The sequence below is a fragment of the Podarcis cretensis genome (genome assembly GCF_951804945.1).
Source record: "Podarcis cretensis genome assembly, chromosome: 9".
Classification (NCBI taxonomy): Eukaryota; Metazoa; Chordata; class Lepidosauria; order Squamata; family Lacertidae; genus Podarcis; species Podarcis cretensis.
The window spans coordinates 51553531-51572054 of NC_137178.1; the positions used below are offsets into that span (position 1 = coordinate 51553531).

The following is an 18524-nucleotide window of genomic DNA, read 5'->3' on the forward strand; positions in this document are numbered from 1 at the left end:
GAGATAGGTGGGTCCCAACAGCAGGAACATTGACAGGCTGTGAAAAAAACACTTTGTGACTACTTCATTATTACAGAAGTACTTTCCCCAGAAGATTTACCGAAATATGAACTTCAACGTCTTTGGTTCAGGTTCTGTCATAAATCAGTATGGATAATCCAGGGCTAGGGAACCTGTGGCAATACAGATGTAATTTGCTGACATACAGTTGAAATACTGAGTGATTTTGGTCTTATAAAGCAATGCATAACTTGACTGTTGGAAGAAGGCTTCAACAGAACGTATGTAAAACTTGAAATTGTCATTCTTCAGGATATTCCTGGCCTTTAGATAAATGATTTTAGACTATAATTAGGATTGATGTGGCATTACCTGAGGGTACTTTCAGATGCTTCCATTGTAGCCTGGCTCTATCTGCAATACTGCAGTGCTGTTCACTTCAGGAGGCATATAAGCATGGCAAGTTCTAGTAAATTACCACCATTCCCTTGGATGGTGTTCAGCTAATCCACGTTATTTTCTGGTCAGCCAGAGGCAACTTGATCAGAATGTCAGAAATGCTTTTGAAAAAGGACTTGCACCACTTCTCTCTATAATAAGGATAAGAATTAAATTTGTATAATTAAGCTTTCGTCTTCAAAGGATATGCAGTCATACCTCGGGTTACAGACGTTTCATGTTGTGTTTTTTTGGGTTACGGACCCGCCGAAACCCGGAAGTACCAGAATGGGTTACTTCCGGGTTTTGGCAGTCACGCATGCACAGAAGCGCTAAATCGCACTTTGTGCATGCACAGAAGCTCCAAATCGCAACCCGCTCGTGCACAGATGCGCCGCTGCGGGTTGCGGACGCTGCGGGTTGCGAATGTGCATCCTGCATGGATCACGTTCGCAACCTGAGCGTCCACTGTAAATACTGGAATTGCCTTGAATTATTTTAATGAATTATTGATTCATTAATTTTAAACTAATGTAAGAATATAAGGGCTCCTAGATTAGGCCAGTTGACCACCTAGACCAGCATCCTCTTCTCACAATGGCCAACCAGATGATTGTGGGAGACTAGCAAGCTGGATTCAAGCACAATAACACTCTCCCATCATTTCATTTCCAGCAATTAGTATTCAAAAGCACTGTAAATTCAGAAGCAATTATAAATAGTTGAATTTTATTTTTAAAGAAAATTTGTGAGCTACTGTTGTATATTAATTCTCAAGGTGGCATACAGTTGAAAGTACAAAACAATACATTAACAGTCAAGAAGTAAAATAATATAAAATTACAGAAATTGTACTATGACTATTCTTGGCACCACTGAACCATTAAAGAAGCCTTAAACTAGTTGTTGAATATGCTAGAATGCCTGGACAAATTAAAAAATATATTTGCTGGCATCATGAAGAAATCAGAAAGGGCTTCCAGGCAAGCTTTTTCTGGGCAGGGCATTCAAAATTAGAGACACCACGGCTGAAAATATGCTTTCTCTAACCACCAACCTGAAATGTTGGTGCGACTTGGCGAGGGTTTCCAGGAGTATAGAGTTTGGTCATGTTCATGTGGTGAAAGGGAATCTTTCAGACAGCTGGTGTAGTTTATTTATATGTTTTTCTACGATTACCAATGTCTAAAGCATCTCACAATAAACATTACAGTAATCAAAATGCAGAACGATATTTGAAAAACAATTACAAATATCAAATAGATCAAAATACAGCAAAGTAAACAGTTGGATAAACATACGCATAATTTCAGTGGGTAGCATTCAGCTACATTTGACTCAAAGTAGACCCGCAGAAATTAATGGGCCTAACTTAGTCATGTTCATTCATTTTAATGCTTCTAATCTGAGTCACACTTAATATGTACCAAGTATTATATGAAATTCAGAATTAAGAATAAAATATAAATAGCTAACTTTTGTTATTTGTAGTTGCTGGTGCTGTTTTTGCTGCTTTTTCAGTGGCCACAGAAGCCACAGCAGCCAGATTTTAAATAAATTTGTTATCTTCTCACCAGCTCATCTCCTCCAAAAGGGAAAAGCTGGGGAGGTGCAATGATGTTACCCCCCTCCCTGCCCAATGTATTCTGGTTTGGTGCTAAAACATGGAGAGCTCTATAGGTAACTGTCAGCATTTTGAATTTTAACTGGAAATCATTTTTGCTTTATAACAACTGGTGATAGATGCTCTCTGTAGTTGGTCACAGTAAACTAGATGCCGCATTTGGTGGGAACTGACCTTTCTGATAAATCTTCAAAGGCACCCTTCTATACAACATTGTAGTGGTACAGTGTAGAGATAATTAGGGCATGGATAGTAGACCATACTATCTGTGTCCGGTAGAGGCTGCAGGAGGTACACCAATCTTTGCATAACTGGTGAAAGGTACAGCTTACCATGGATGCCACTTGGGCCACCAGTGACAACACTGGATCTCTCAGCAGACACCAACAATGTGCAACCCCATCTAGGATTGTTCTTTATTCAAATAACCACCTACTAACTACCCTTTTATCTAGACTGAGCTTCAGTTTGTTGACACGATACAATCCATTACTCATCCCAAAATTAAAGGAAATTAAAAAGGAAATTTCTATGCAGCGTGGATTGCTGTTTTGAGCAAGTTCAGAAAAACCATGTATCTATAGATCTGGGACGCGGGTGGCGCTGTGGGTAAAACCTCAGTGCCTAGGACTTGCTGATCGTAAGGTCGGCGGTTCGAATCCCCGCAGCGGGGTGAGCTCCCGTCGTTCGGTCCCAGCTCCTGCCCACCTAGCAGTTCGAAAGCACCCTTAAGTGCAAGTAGATAAATAGGTACCACTTTATAGCGGGAAGGTAAACAGTGTTTCCGTGTGTGGCGCTGGTGCTGGCTCGCCAGAGCAGCTTCGTCACGCTGGCCACGTGACCCAGAAGTGTCTTCAGACGGCTCTGGCTCCCGGCCTCTTGAGTGAGATGAGCGCGCAGCCCTAGAGTCGGTCACGACTGGCCCAGGCAGGGGTACCTTTATAGATCTTCTATTGCTTTTCTTAATCAGACTCATATGTGCATTTGTAGTGCTGGATTATAATGTGTGCTTAAAGAATTAATAGGGGTATTGGTGTAATATGGTAAAAAGGTAAAGGTACCCCTGCCCGTGCGGGCCAGTCTTGCCAGACTCTAGGGTTGTGCGCTCATCTCACTCTATAGGCCGGGAGCCAGTGCTGTCCACAGACACTTCCGGGTCACGTGGCAAGCATGACAAGCTGCATCTGGCGAGCCAGCGCAGCACATGGAACGCCGTTTACCTTCCCGCTGGTAAGCGGTCCCTATTTATCTACTTGCACCCGGAGGTGCTTTCAAACTGCTAGGTTAGCAGGCGCTGGGACCAAACGACAGGAGCGCACCCCGCCGCAGGGATTCGAACCGCCAACCATGCGATCGGCAAGTCCTAGGCGCTGAGGTTTTACCCACAGCGCCACCCGCGTCCCCAGTGTAATATGGTAGAGAGTACTTATTTTTGCCTACTGTACCATGTTCTTCACAAAAGTGTATAATTCCTTTAGCTACCAGTCAGCCAGTATTCATGGGTTTTTGGCAGCTGAACTTGGAGTGAAATGGCAGTTCCTGGAGTATTATCTATATTGGCATATGGGTCTATCCAGTTTATTTTTTGGTCTTTAAAAGCATTTGGTCTGGCCTATTGGCTTCTTTTAATGCTTGTTGTTTTAGCAGTTGTGATTACTACTGGTAGCTTTGAGAAAGTTCAGATTACCCTTGGCATGCTTAGATAATGACAGGGTCAAGGAGCATATTTTAATAAACATAAAAGTATAAATCATTCTAGCATTTGAAGATTAACCTCTTTACATTGGGTCTTCTTCAGAAAGAGATTGCATTTGGTATACTGCAAAGAAACAAAGTACGCTGATATGTTAATAAGTAAATGTAATAATTTTTACATTAATATACAATCAGTTGGAGCTGTTGCATTTAGGTCCTGCTTTTGGGCTTCCTGCCGGTTGGTCACCAGAAGAAATAGACCTTTGGTCTGAGCCAGCAAGGCTCTTCTTCTATTCTAATTAAATACTTCTCTACATCACACAATGTAGTATGATTTTTTTTTTTTTTTAAGTATCCAATGTGCCACAGTCCCTTGTTTGCCGGTCAAATAAAAGCTGAAGTAGGCAACTGATGAACTTCTGTTTATATAGTATCTGATTCTGGGTGGAAATTTGGCACTATGAAATCATTACTTAAAGCTTCTTTTTGTAGTGTATACGAGCTTGTTTATTTTTTACAAAAAGTTTTAAAGATAGATGTGATGATGATAAAGAAATGTAAATTACTTTCTACTATCTAAGTGTGTAAATACAATGTTCTGCTATCAAGGATAAATTATGCAAATTGATTTGCATTAATGCAATTTTATTTTGCATATTTATGATAATTCCAATATTTGAATTTTCAAAGAATTTACATTGAGGTTACAGGACAGCTAACTGCAAACCTAGTGCCATGCATTTGAAAACAAGCCCATCATCTGCTTCCATTGCTGTATTTTACCTACCCTGTTCCAAATCAAAATTAATAAAAAAAAATCAGTGAACTATAAGACTGTCTTTTTAAGGACTGCAAAAATCAAAAACATTAATCAGAACTTCAGTGTTTAATTAATGTGAATCCAAAGTTTATTACTTTTTAAATATTAGCTACTCAACATGAATCATCGGGAGAGCTATATGATTAATCTTATTCAGTTGCTATAAATGTCAACTGCAGCATGAAAAGATTTAAATTACCATGGTTTTCTTTCTTTTAAACTTTAAATGCCTGTATTTAAACACACCACTTAAACAAATCTGTCTTATCATTCTTACATACCAAATGTATATGTCCCACCTTCTTTTAAAGATTTACAGGCTGATCTCAACCACTACTTGAAAGCAAGCCCTTTTGAATTCCTACTTCCTTTGTAAGAACATTTAGGCTTACAGGCGTAAAGGCTTTTTGACTGTAAGGCTGGAGATTTGGCAAGAAACAGAAAAAAGAATAAAATGGAAAATAAAATTGTCTTCCGTTGGTTTAATTCAAAACCACAAAATGCCAGCCAGAGCAGAAGGGCCTTATTTTATGAAGATACTCAAATGCTGTGATGAGCAACTCTCCTGAGGAAGTTTCATAACTGTGGGACAGTCAGCAGCAATCTCTATATGTTGATGAAACTTTCAAGAAAGCAACCTTTGTGAATTTTAGGGTATGCCATTTGTCACTTTTTTTTTTTGCTTGGAACCATGGAACACCAAAGCAGTTCCTGAAATTCATGATCCTCCCCCCAACTGAAGCCAAACTTTTGTTCTAGTTTTGTGCCATTTGGTGCTCCAAACCCTGCATTTTGTGCCACTTTGCAAAATTTACCCCGGGTAAATTCTCTACCAAATGCAGTTTCTGCAACAGTCTTAAAAGGCTTTAATCTAACTTTGAGGTAAAGAAAGGCATTAATAAAAGTAACTAGGTCTTAAAGCTTTCCCACATGATAGATTGTGAATGTGTTCATATCACCACTGCAACCTGGTTTGCCAAGCATAATGACCAAGAGAACTGGACTTATTGTGACAGGTGTCTTTAAAAGCCCCAGGTTACAATGCCTGCCAGCCATCCTTGCCTTAGTCTTGTCAGAATACATTTTCAGTTGTCTTTTTCATAGCCATTCATTGATGCCCTCAGATACTATGTAAAATAATAGAGACTCCATAATGTGCAGTGGTGTGTTTGATTCTGTTTATTGAAGGCTCACTACTACCCTTTGCAATCCTAACATTAACGTGTATAAACAGACCAAAGCAGGTTTATGTGATCTGAATTAAAGTCGTAAGGAAAACATGAACATGACTGAGGTGAATTGGTGCTTTCTTTTAAACTAAAAAGTATGGGCTTCTTAGAACTGTGTAGTTAGTAGGATAACTCTGGTAGCAACCAACTGACTGCTGTCACCTTCAGCCTACATACCAACAAATTTCTTATTCCTGCTGTAAAGAGTTTACAAAATGGGCGGGGGGAGATAAAAGTGGGTTAGACTGCTTTTCATCTTCAAAGCGTTTTGGAAACATAATCTAATTAATCCTCAGTACACCCCTGTGAGTTAGGCACATAAGTATTTGAAAAAGAAACAGAGTTTGAGGTTTTGTTTCTAAGGGCAATTTTACAGGAGGCTTACATTGCTAAAGCAACTTCTGCAGTTATATTTTCCATATCTATATATCGTAGTTCCTTCGGCTAGTGTTAGCACATGATAATCCTAGTTAACTGGCATCCAAGGCAGCATTTTTGCTATTGCAGAAGATAGGAGAGGGCTTCCAGCTCTTTGGTACATGTTATGCTACTGCTGTATGAGGCAGCTCATGCTATAGTATGGAGGCAAGACGGAACAAAACAAGGGAAAGAATCTCATCAGATGCCGCCAAGGAACCAAAGGTAATGAGACAGAAGCAGAAATGAGGTAGCAACACAACAACCCTTAACAGGTTGGAGAACCGGGCCAAAGCTGACAAAATAAAGTTAAAACGTTAGCAGGGTTAAATTCAACAGTAAAAATTACGCCGAGAAAAAATGAAAAAAGGGAAAAGATGGAGTAATTAGAATATGCAACAGTAAGGTAAAGGTAAAGGGACCCCTGACCATTAGGTCCAGTCGTGACCGACTCTGGGGTTGTGGAGCTCATCTCGCTTTATTGGCCAAGGGAGCCAGCGTACAGCTTCCAGGTCATGTGGCCAGCATGACTAAGCCGCTTCTGGCGAACCAGAGCAGTGCATGGAAACACCGTTTACCTTCCCGCCAGAGCGGTACCTATTTATCTACTTCTACGGGACGCAGGTGGCGCTGTGGTCTAAACCACAGCGCCTAGGACTTGCCGATCAGAAGGTCGGCGGTTCGAATCCCCGCGACAGGGTGAGCTCCCGTTGCTCGGTCCCAGCTCCTGCCAACCAGTAAGGGGTAATAAAAAGGAACCATGGAAGGGAGGAAGGGAAGCTGATGTCTGTAGAAGTGGGTTGAGTGGGAAAGGATTCTCTTAACTACAAGGCTCATGGATAGGAAAGAAGGAGCAGTGTGGAAATGTTTAACATTGCAATACTGTGGTGCCTAAGGCTACCATAATTGTAGAAGGAAATTCATTGGAAATAAATCATTTCATTGGGTTTAAAATGACTGATCATGCAGAAAAATCCAAGCTTTGCCCTGTTCTGTTATAATGTGTGGAAAACAGGATTGTAACAATAGATGATACAAGGAAGTTCTATAGAAACAGTGGGTTCTAGGAGAGAATTTATTGCATATTGCTCTGATGCCTGGCTGACGGAACAGTATTTTAGTTTTATGAGTAATCTACATAAATTAGAGAAGCCTAACACACCGCAAACAGAGGATTCCAGGGGACTTGGTGCCTCCCATGCACACATACACACACACACACCAGTCTGGGATATTCGCTCTCAGAGAGAGGTTTTTTTTAGAGCTGTGGAGACAGCATTTTCAAGGCTAAGCATACATAAGACAAAATGTGAGTTACTATTTTGCAACTAACACCTTGTTCAGCAACTGGCAGACTTCCCTAATTCATTTTCTTTATTTCTAAGATGGGAGCTTTTCATATAGTATGAAGATACCTGAGAGTCTTAATCAGCTAATGTTTGTAAAGTGCTATGAGCTTATTGGGTTGATGGTGTTATCATTGTAAGTGCTAAGCATTATTATCAACGTGATTACATCCGAAGGTGATAGTGGACTGGTGCCAATGGTCTTGGCTTCCTTTCCTATTTTTAATTTTACTCTTTTGCCAACATATTTAGATTCAGAGTTTTGCATGTTTCATTCCTTTCATAGTAATCGTGTAAGGCCAGAAGACTATTCGTGTAATGATTAACATTGGTCTGCCTACATTCATGTCGCAAGCTTTTTTCTTAGTAGTTTTCTTTTTAGGAAGTGTCAGAAACTAAAGGCAGAGTCTCATGACTATGATTCAAGGTGACTTTTCTTTAAGGTGTATATAAGAAAAATAGGTGAATCCATACTTATTTATGCCAGCATATCAGTATTTATAATAACTTCAGTGTGTTCTAGAGCAGCCAAAGTATGAACAAAAGAGATGGCAGCTCTGGCCCATTCTGCATACGAAGGCCACCTCAAAGGCCACCTCAGTCTCCCTATAATTCCTTTCCAGGACCATGGCTTTATAAGTTGCCTTGAGATGTCAGCTGAAATTGAATTTAAGACACTCTTCTTTTAGTGATGAAAAATCATTTGGATAGCCACTTCAAAACATCCTGGTAGATATCAAAATAAGGGAAATACACTCTCCTCCCATCTCAGGAAGGTTAAAATAGGGCTAATCTCATGACTTCATACTTGCCACAGCATACATTTATTATTACTATTATTAAAGGTAAAGGTAAAGGTACCCCTGCCCGTACGGGCCAGTCTTGACAGACTCTGGGGTTGTGCGCCCATCTCACTTAAGAGGCCAGGGGCCAGCGCTGTCCGGAGACACTTCCGGGTCACGTGGCCAGCGTGACATCGCTGCTCTGGCGAGCCAGAGCCGCACACGGAAACGCCGTTTACCTTCCCGCTGGTAAGCGGTCCCTATTTATCTACTTGCACCCGGAGGTGCTTTCGAGCTGCTAGGTTGGCAGGCGCTGGGACCGAGCAGCGGGAGCGCACCCCGCCGCAGGGATTCGAACCGCCGACCTTTCGATCGGCAAGTCCTAGGCGCTGAGGCTTTAACCCACAGCGCCACCTGCGTCCCTATTACTATTATTACTATTATTATATTCATATACTGCCCTTCATCTGACGATCATAGGGCAATTCACAACATTAACATATAAACCTGGTTGGCATCCATCTGTCTCAGGAGACAACAGAGGAGTGTGCCTTGGGGGTGAAGTCAAACTTTTGGAGAGTTACAGTGCCTGCTGTGGCTGTATAGACCGATACAGGAGAGACATGTTTTGTTACATCTGGGGCAGATGAAGGTATCCAGTTGTGCTGTTGCATTTTCCCAGTGGGCATTCCTCGTCTGGTCACTGCTGTGAATACACAACCTGTCTGTCTCTGGCCACTGTGGTTGTCTGCAAGGGATTCCCACATGGTGGAGTTGATGTTGCCAGCATTCATGTCTCATTTGCAGGCATCTTTGAGAATACAAAATACATACTAAAATAAAAACAAAACAAACCAATAACTGCCCTCCCACAAACACATTTAAAAGGACATAAAATGTTAATCAGCTAAAGGCCTGGTGTCTAAAGATATGTAATGAAGGCGCCGGGCGAGCCTCCCCGGAGCAAACATTCCACAAATGGGGACCACTGCAGAAAAGGCCCATTCTCATGTTGCCACCTTCTGTACCTCTCATGGAGGCACACAAAGAAAGGCCTTAAGTGATTAATGCAGGGTTGTCTATGTGAATTGTTCATGGGAAGAACATAGTGTTATTTTGCAAATGGGGAGGAGAAAATGGGTTCGGCACCAACACCCATTTTAGCACCAAAATGGTGGTGCTAAAATTAAAGCCTGTTGACATTAATCTTTATCAAAGTGTGACCAGTCCTGAATCTAGAGTTTGGTTGGTCCTTTGGTTATGAACTTTTAGCAGGTTCTTCTATAGCTGGACTCCCTGATTTGACACCTATGGGGTATCACAGCATCCTCAGAACTCTTTCACTTGTTAAGGGTCCCAGCTACTCCTCTTTTTTGAAATGAGTTTTGATTATTTATTGCCAATTGGGGTTTGGTTAGGGGGGTTACTTATTTCTTTTTTACAAAATGTGTTGTGTTTGGGGGCGTATATTGTTGTTTTGGCTGTTTTGAGTGGGGGTTCTGAGCGTTGTTGGCTTTTCTTCTGTCGAATAGGTATTGTTTTGCTGCTCAGAACAGTTCCTTTGATTTCCAAAATGGTGGGGTATCCCTGCCCTGTAGCTATTCCAGCCAGAACCCCCTGGTGGTAATACGTACCCACAGTGACCAGCAGTGGTATCAACTTGTGGGGGAGGTTGTGGGGACTGACATGCATGTGATATCGCATCAGGACATCAGAGGAGCCAGGGAACGGAGCTGAACCTGGCAGCAGTGTGGCTTCAATGGCTAGCAGCTCCTTCTCCTGCTGCCAGTGCCGACCAAAGGTTATTTTCCCTTCCTTCCCCTCTATGGCAGGAAGAGAAAGAGCCAGCCACTGAAACTGTGCCCAGTTCGGCTCTGTGTTCTGCCCTGATATTATTATTTTTTAACATGGGATGGGGGCATTGAGATCTACATGTTCCAGCAAGAGTAGACCACAGTGATTTTCTCACATTAAGGTATATCTTCAGGGTTTACTTCCTAAGACTACAATTTCTCCGTTCTTAGTTTAAGCTGTGATACTGAGTTAAGGCTGTGCAATAAATCTGGAAGCTCTTTGCACTTCACTCTCCTAGGTATATTCAAATGTAAACATTCTTGGTTCTAAACTTAAAAGTATTGGACAATGGCCACATTGTGCTCATGATGTGTACCTATCAGTGATTGTGTAGAGAATGTCAACCTTTACCCAAACTTTGATAGGCGACATAGCATGATTCTTATTTAAACAGTTGCTTGTTTACTGATTCATCCTTCCTAATAGCCTTCACACAATCACTCACCAGTATGGCTATTTACTGCTGTGACAGTTGCCTTTCCTTGCTCAATGCATTTTTGTTCTGTTATTTATTCACATCTCAATGATAAGTACTATTTGATTTGTAGCTAATTGCAGCAACAGTTTTTCATTATTTATGAGTGTCGTAGTCAGAATCCATTTACAATTCTGACTGGGATAAAACTGATTGCCACAACTGATATGACCACAGCAATAAGGAATTAACTGGCACACTTGAAAGCTGTCAAGGTCTGGGGCATTAACTCCTTTTGCATTTCATGAACCATTCATTCTGCTGTTGCTTGTTCCTCTTCAGAATGTTTTCCTTCTTCTTCTGCATTTTTAAAAAATTACATTCACATTTAAGAGCCTCATAACAACTAGGAAAAGCACTAGAAAGCTAGCCAGAAAATAGCTTTTGAAAAAGTTGTTTATGGTCCACTTTTCTGTTTAAAACAAAATCACCAGCTTCCAAAAATAGAAATAAATGATATGCAATAATAATACAGCAACAATAAAAGCAGACAAACCCCCAAATTAAAAGCATGAACAGCAAATTGTCGCACTAAGATCAAACATTAAAAGCATATTAGAATAACAGGCCTTCAGTAGACACTTGAAAAGTAAGAAAAGAGTTTTGGCAGATCTCTATGAATCATGTATCCCACAATCTTAATACTACCACTGAAAAAGCCATGTCTTGGGTACCTTACAACCATATAATATCTTTACTATTGCAAGACTACTTTATGTCAGAGCTTGTAAAAATACTCACAAACCAACTAAATGAGAGCTTGTTAGAAAACTTTGGGAAATCTGTTAACAAGTTATGTAAAAAGAGAAATTAAAATATCAGATGTAGATTATTTACTTTTCTAAGTAATGTAAACAATTGATAGAATACACATTTGAGTGCATGTTTTTTAAAATATAGTATTATGACTGTAATTTTAAAGGGAGCTACAAAGAGCCTACAATTTTAGCAGTGTGGTGATGTTGCTCCTAGGATTCATAATATAGAACATCTGAAAAAAATAGCTGGAATGAGCATGCCAGTAGTCTGTATATCACAAATACATGTGAGGATTTGAGGTAATAAAAGTAAGCTTAAAATATAGCTTTTACTAAACCAATAACTTTTAAGTGCCACATTTTAAATGCTCTTAAATGTCTCAAGTTGATTAAACCTGATTTATTTACATAACTATTAATAGTCATTTTTGTATCTCTTCCGTTCCTCCAAAACAGAATATAGTGATCCCTGTTCTCTGAAAACCAGCTCGAATTTGTAAAATATGTCTTATTTGACTAAGCCACCAAACCAAACATTGAAAGTATAGAAACATCTGTGTAATAATCATGTTGCTAGATTCTTGCATGATCTTTTTCAGGAAAGGCAATGCATTTATTTGCTTTCAGGCATTCAGCTAAAGCAGGAAGAGTTAATAAAGATCAACTAATTAAGCCCTTATTCTAATTTAATGAATGTTTTATTCTTAAGGGAAACATACTTTTCTTATAATGACAGGTGACATCTGAATGGAATAGTACCCTGTTGTTTAGGGCTTTATCTAGGACAGAAAGAGATAATCCTGACACATACTTGTTATTGCTTTTGCACTTTCATAAAGTAAAAAGGGCTGTCAGTTAGAGCTAATCCTATATGCTGAACCAGCTCTTCTTCATTTACAGGCCATTCTATATTTCTTTTCTACCTTAGAGAACTCCTGATGTGCTTAAGTAGTTGACAAAGAATAGCTAAGACCAGAGAATGTAAGGGTCACTGCAGATTGCTAGAGATCAAAGGATATAGTTGACTATAGCTCATGTAGCGCTTAACAAAAGACCTTGGGATATACCTGGGAAAAAATGTGTAGTTAGTGTGTTTATTTTAAGGATTCTGTTTTTTTAACAAACAAAAAACAAAAAGATTCTCATGTTTTGTTATCTTTTTCTTTCCTAATTAGGACAGAATTTTACCCTAAGGCAGTTAGGAGTATGTGAACCAGCAACTCGAAGAGGACTGGCATTTTGTGCTGAAATGGGGCTCCCCCACAGAGGTTACTCTATCAGTGCAGGGTCAGATGCTGATACTGAAAATGAAGGAGTGATGTCTCCAGAGCATGCCATGAGACTTTGGGGCAGGGGGGTCAAATCAGGCCGCAGTTCCTGTCTCTCAAGCCGTTCCAACTCAGCCCTCACTTTAACTGATACTGAGCATGAAAACAAGTCTGACAGTGAGAATGGTAAGTCTTTCTGTGTGTAATATGAAAAACTATTTCATGATTTGTATTTATGTATTCTTTAAGCATGAGCATACTTTCTGAACAACTTTTATAACAGTTTTCTAGGAAAAGCCAGTGTCCAGTATTGATGACTGGATGCAATATTTTACAAATATATAATTTGAACAATATTTTATCAACCGTTTGGAAAAAAATCTGAGAATGAATGAGTACACAAAATAGCTTATTAAGAAAGTTTGAGTACTAAAGAACAAATCTGATTGTGCTTTAAAAATCAGTTTGATACAAGTAGTTGAAATTGTGATAAAATGGAAAGAATGTCCTTTGGAGACTAGATTGTTGTGTAGTTAAAAGCTGACAAACATCTAAACCGAACTTCTTAGGAAATTGGAAATGGCCTTTCTATATAATTCCCCTGCTCCCCTGGTTAATTCTGGATCAGCAATATACTGTCCAAAGGCCCCATGCAGCCTCTGAGGTATTATGCATACTTTGGTTTCAGTCAAGCAATTCTTCAGTTCATTGGTAGCAAACATGCTTTGTACAATACTAGGCCAGATAGCCCAATGGTATGACAACATACGACAGCTTCAGAAGATATATGTGTTGATAGGGTTTTGCTCAAGGGAACTTGAACCCTAGTTTTGGAAATTTATAGGCAAATTTATAGGAAATTTATGATCCTTGGGTGAAACAAGCTTTAATCCACATGTCTGCGTCATAAGAAACAAAATAACACTTTCACTAATATAAATTAATGTTTAGACATATTCCTGAGTCTCTGACAGCAGCATGGGCAGGCGAAAATGAAGCAACTGTAGCTTTTATTAGCAAAGAGATTAAGTAGTGGGAAAAGCTTAACCTCCTACATTTTTCTTTTCAGTCTTCTTATTAAAGACAAATGATCATGGCCAGTAACAAAAATTGGAAATTCTAATCCCAAACCACCTAATTCAGTGAAACTAACGGTATCACTGATCAAGAATGTAGCCACTGAAAGAGGCTAAGATCAGCTAAAATTTAGGACATGGACTGTTCAGAATAAATGTGCAGCCTGCTCATATCCTGGAATGTAATTATTGTGACACAAGTAGAATATTTCACTACACAACTAATGTAGCAGTCTTTCGTGAAACAAGAATGACAGAGATTAAGTAACCAAGTTTGTGGCTGTTTTTGATTTTGATTAGAGATTGGGTATGGGTACTTGTGCTAGAGCAAGAAAATGACACTTTTTTCAATCTTGGTAGTCCATTACGCAGGCCCTACTGCCTACCTTAAATGAAGCTTAAAATAATAGGATAAAGCTCTTATTATCAGGAGTAAGGGGCCAATTAAAAGGAAGCTAGCCTTATCCCCCCCCCCCAATATTGTACTTTCTGAATCTACAGAAAGATTTTAGAAAGGCCTGCTTAATTTGTTTTCCATTTAAAGTTCCGCGTGTGTAATGGAATCTTCCACAGTTGTGGTGATTGTATAATAAGATTGTGTGTAACAAATATGTGGATTATATGTGGCTTCAAAATCATATTGTTACTAAGGTTGCACGCCACCCACAATCTCTGACAATTGGTAGCAAGATTAATCTAAGGGGTTCCAGGCCTGGGGTTGTGTTTCGGTTGGGAATCAAGACGCAGGAGAGAGTATCATCTTTAAGAAATACGGTTTATTAACACATACTTACAACCTGGGTGCAGATGGAGGGAGTGCCTAGCTTACAGCATCTCAAGAGGAGCTTGTTCTTCACAGCAGCTCAGAGGTTTTCTAAATGCCATCTCTGTGCCTCTGTCCCACCTTTTTCCCAGCCAGTCCTAATGTTGTCTGCCCCTCCACCCTCTCCATGGAGTTCTCCCCACTTCTTGCTTTCCCTTTCCATAAACTCCTTGCCAAGCAATTCCCACCCTTTTACATGCTCGCTCCCCTTGTAACTTTGGCATCCACTGTTGGCAGAGACCCAAGGATTTCCCTGTTATGGGCCATCAACACCTTTTCTCATACTTAACAACAACTATCCCAATGAGGCCCTGGCCTGGAAAGAGAGCTTAGGTTGTATTTTTCCACAGGCCTCTTCCCTTCAACATTCCAAAAATCAGCTAAATTCTGTTCCTTTAAAAAATTTCTAACATTCACTAACTCTAGTAGGTGGGATTGCAAGAGTTCCCTCCACCACACACACCTTTCTGCTCCCATTTATTTATTTATTTATTTATTTATTTTGAATTGTCCACTGTGTAAAGCTGAATGTGCACAAGTTAAATGTGTATGTTGTAGGTCTACTTTAGTACATATTCCCTGAGATAGCATGCATCACCTTACTTGATGTATTATTGCAAACATTGACCACCGAGATTGCATATCTGTGATTTTTTAATAGATGTTTATTTACATAAATAGTAGAACAGATCTCTACTAATTTTATTGAATTGAAGTTTGGAATTTCTTTTTTATCTTAATGCATAGCATAAATTAAGGAAACAGTATTTAGCATTAATCAGATCATGCAATAGACTGTCTGATGTTTTGATACCAATTTCAAAGAAGAGTTTAGCTACATAAATCCTTAATTTTGTTTGTTGATCAGGAGGCAAATAGTCCAGCAGAAGAAACTATTAGGGCTGCTTTGAGGCAAATAAAACTTTTCTAGCTCCAGTATCTCATCTGGGTTAAAAACAGAATATGCAGTTATGAGTAATGCTACGAGAGATGTAAAGCAGATCATTATGTATGCTTACCTTATCTGAAATTGCACTGCAATTAATGTTTCAAAGGCTGCCTAAGAGTCAGATCAACAAATTTACATGATAGTCCAGAATCTGATTTGCTGTAGTATGTTCATGTTCACTATAAAATCTAAATATGGCCAAGTTTAAGAGGTGTTTTTGATTTAAATTAGGATTGATAAAAAACCTCCAAATGTCAAGAATACAGGAAATGTGTCACCTTTGTCTTGGGTTGCTCAAAGGTTATTTTCCCACATCTATGTGCAAAAGGTAGTTAAATCTCTTATGAAACACATGGTTCTTATATGGGCTGCTGGCTCTTCTTCCATGTACTTTGCTCCTTAAATATTCCTGTTCTTAAGGTAAGTTGCATATGCATTAATAAGCGCACCAGCCCTCTTGTAAAATAACTTTGTTTACAGTGTTTCCCATATAAAACTCAAAGTTATTACGGTTTCTGTAAAGACTCCAAGAAAACTGCTACCTAGAAATTTGTACTTGCAGCCATAGACCAGGAAGACCATGGGCTCATCCACACTTCCGGTGGCTAGAAAGCACAGTTCTGTGTAGTTTAGATCTGAGTCTGAGCAGTTTTGTCTTTGCTCCACCACTTTCCCCCAGAAAACTCACTCTTTAGCATTCTGGAGAAAACCCAATTGATGTTTGCTCCAATTCAGCAGTTTACTGTGGGTTTCCCCAGGGGAAAGCAACAGGGCAAATGGAAATGTGAATGAGCACCAATCCTTCAATTTTAGGAATCAGATCATATTTCACATGGCCCCAAGAAAGGCATTGCCAACTGAGGAGCTTATTCTTGGCCCTGTGTTCTAACATGACAGCTGTCTTGACATGCATGTAATATAGGGCAATGAAACTTGCCAAGAGAGGAAGCCAGTGCAGTTTGCATCTGAGGTTTTACTTCTGTTTATTGCATTAGGGCATCCTTCTTCTGATGCAGAGAAACCCAGGCGGGGGCGGGGGCTGGAACAGAAATAAAGTGGTTCTCTTTGCTCCCGCCTCCCCCCCCCCCCCCGGTCTTGATCACTTGTAATACTAAATAATGGTATAGTACTATGCAAACAAGCCTCTGTGCCGGGGATTCTGGCTAATTTAGTATGGCAGCATCATAATGAAACTGATCACAGGCTATTTTAAACCAGGAACCCTACTTCTATCTAACTTTAACCCAAACATATTTTAAGGTGATGCTAAACTTGCAAGAAGTCCTGCCTGCCACAGAGGAGTAACAGAGTGTGGGTGCATGAACATATTTCAGTATAGCACATTGAGGCAGATTGGCAAAGTATAAAACCATTGTTTAGTGTTATGAGCAAACACAGTAAAGTATTTAACCCCAAGCTTGAGTCTCTATTACACATGGGGTACCAGCCTGAGCTGGACAAAATGACAACAGATGCTTCTCTTGTGCATCTATAAACAATACTGCTCTCTAGAATGGAGTTTCATTATATCCTATTCATCTTGAACAACTTAAGCTATCATTTCATTTTATGATATAGAAGAGTTATTATTAACAGAATCTTACCCTAATCACTGGCCTATTCTTGTCAATATCCTCCTCAGGGAAATTTGCCGCAAGGATTTGCTCCGTTCATGCATATCTTCTTTTCTGTTGCAAACTATAACTTCCTGCTTAATATTACAGTGTCTATGGTAGGTTGAACAAAGGCTAGTAGACCTGGTTTCTGATTAAATAAGTTAGTTTATGAGTATGCAACTTAAATTTCCTTCATTGTTCTCAAGGGACATTAAAAGGCTTGTGGCTAAGTAGTAAAGATTATATCTGGCACAAAACCAAATCTCTGTCTTAAAGAGTCATCTTCACATACATTGGAATGTAGTCTCAGCTCCGTAAGTCTAAAAATGCAAACTACAGAAACAATTTGGCATGGAGAGTATTTGCATCCACAATCATATTTATGTGTTGTCAATTCTGTGAAATGAAGAGCAAGTGCAAATTCAGTGTTGTGTTCCACTGTCACTAACTAAGGTCACTAACTAATGCTCATTTTTACTGAATTTTAAATTTAGCAGTTTTACTTGTGTAATACAGCACTGTGCAGCTGTTAATAACTTGGTTTCACACACTTCCTCCAGAGTGTTTTTCTCAGCTTCTAGCTATAGATAATACCAAAGTAGTTAATCAAAGATGGCGTTATAATACTCAAAATACCCATCCCATTAATATATAATGTAAACAGAACAGAACAGTTTATACAATAGAACAAGTAATTATTTGATGACATCATTTTTGTAATTAGGGCCTTAGCAATGTACCTTTCTCTTACACTCCAGTAATGCCAAAATAATTCTTTCATAATATTAGAAGTGTTTAGGGCTTTATTTGAAAACAATGCTCCAAAATGGGTGGATTTTTACATTCACTGGCTGCATACTGTATTCTCAGCAACATCCTCCTTGTGAACATTTTTATTTAAGTGTTTCTCTAAGCAGTTAGGGAATATTTCACAATCTCAGGTTATTGCAGAATCAATAGTACCTTGCAAAGTTAGGTTACTTTCCTTTAAAAGGCAGGATTTTTACTATAATTCCCTGCGTAACTTGTAAATATATTTTACCCCAGATTGATTATAACCCTTGTAAATAGATTAGGTTAGTTTTGTTCCAAGAATTGTGTTGGAATGATGCTGGTAGTTCCATTGCACTTTTCCAAAAGCATATGGGAGCAAAGAAGGGACTGACAAAAGGTAATAGCAGTTAGTGAACAGTGTGATCCTAGAATGAATGAGAGAGTGTGTTCGGAATTATTTGATGAAAGGCTTGAGCAGCATGTAGTATAGACAAAGTAACTGGGGAGGAGGGGAGAGAGAATGCTCACATCCTCATGTAATACTAAAGCAAACCATGTCTTAGCACAAAAAAGCAAATGT

General features: G+C 39.4%; 1 protein-coding gene across 26 annotated transcripts in view; it reads left to right on the top strand.

Moving 5' to 3' along the window:
* The window catches only part of TENM3 (teneurin transmembrane protein 3), a 1288912-nt gene that overhangs the window by 985299 nt on the left and 285089 nt on the right, over positions 1 to 18524 (top strand). For 21 of the 26 annotated variants that reach the window (XM_079991304.1, XM_079991293.1, XM_079991322.1 and 18 more), the window contains one exon: positions 12614 to 12892. The exons of 4 other annotated variants lie outside the window; for them this stretch is intronic. In XM_079991304.1, the coding sequence (XP_079847430.1) occupies positions 12614 to 12892 (279 nt within the window). The remainder of the gene's footprint in view (positions 1 to 12613; positions 12893 to 18524) is intronic. One more of the 26 variants, XM_079991301.1, reaches the window with a different exon arrangement.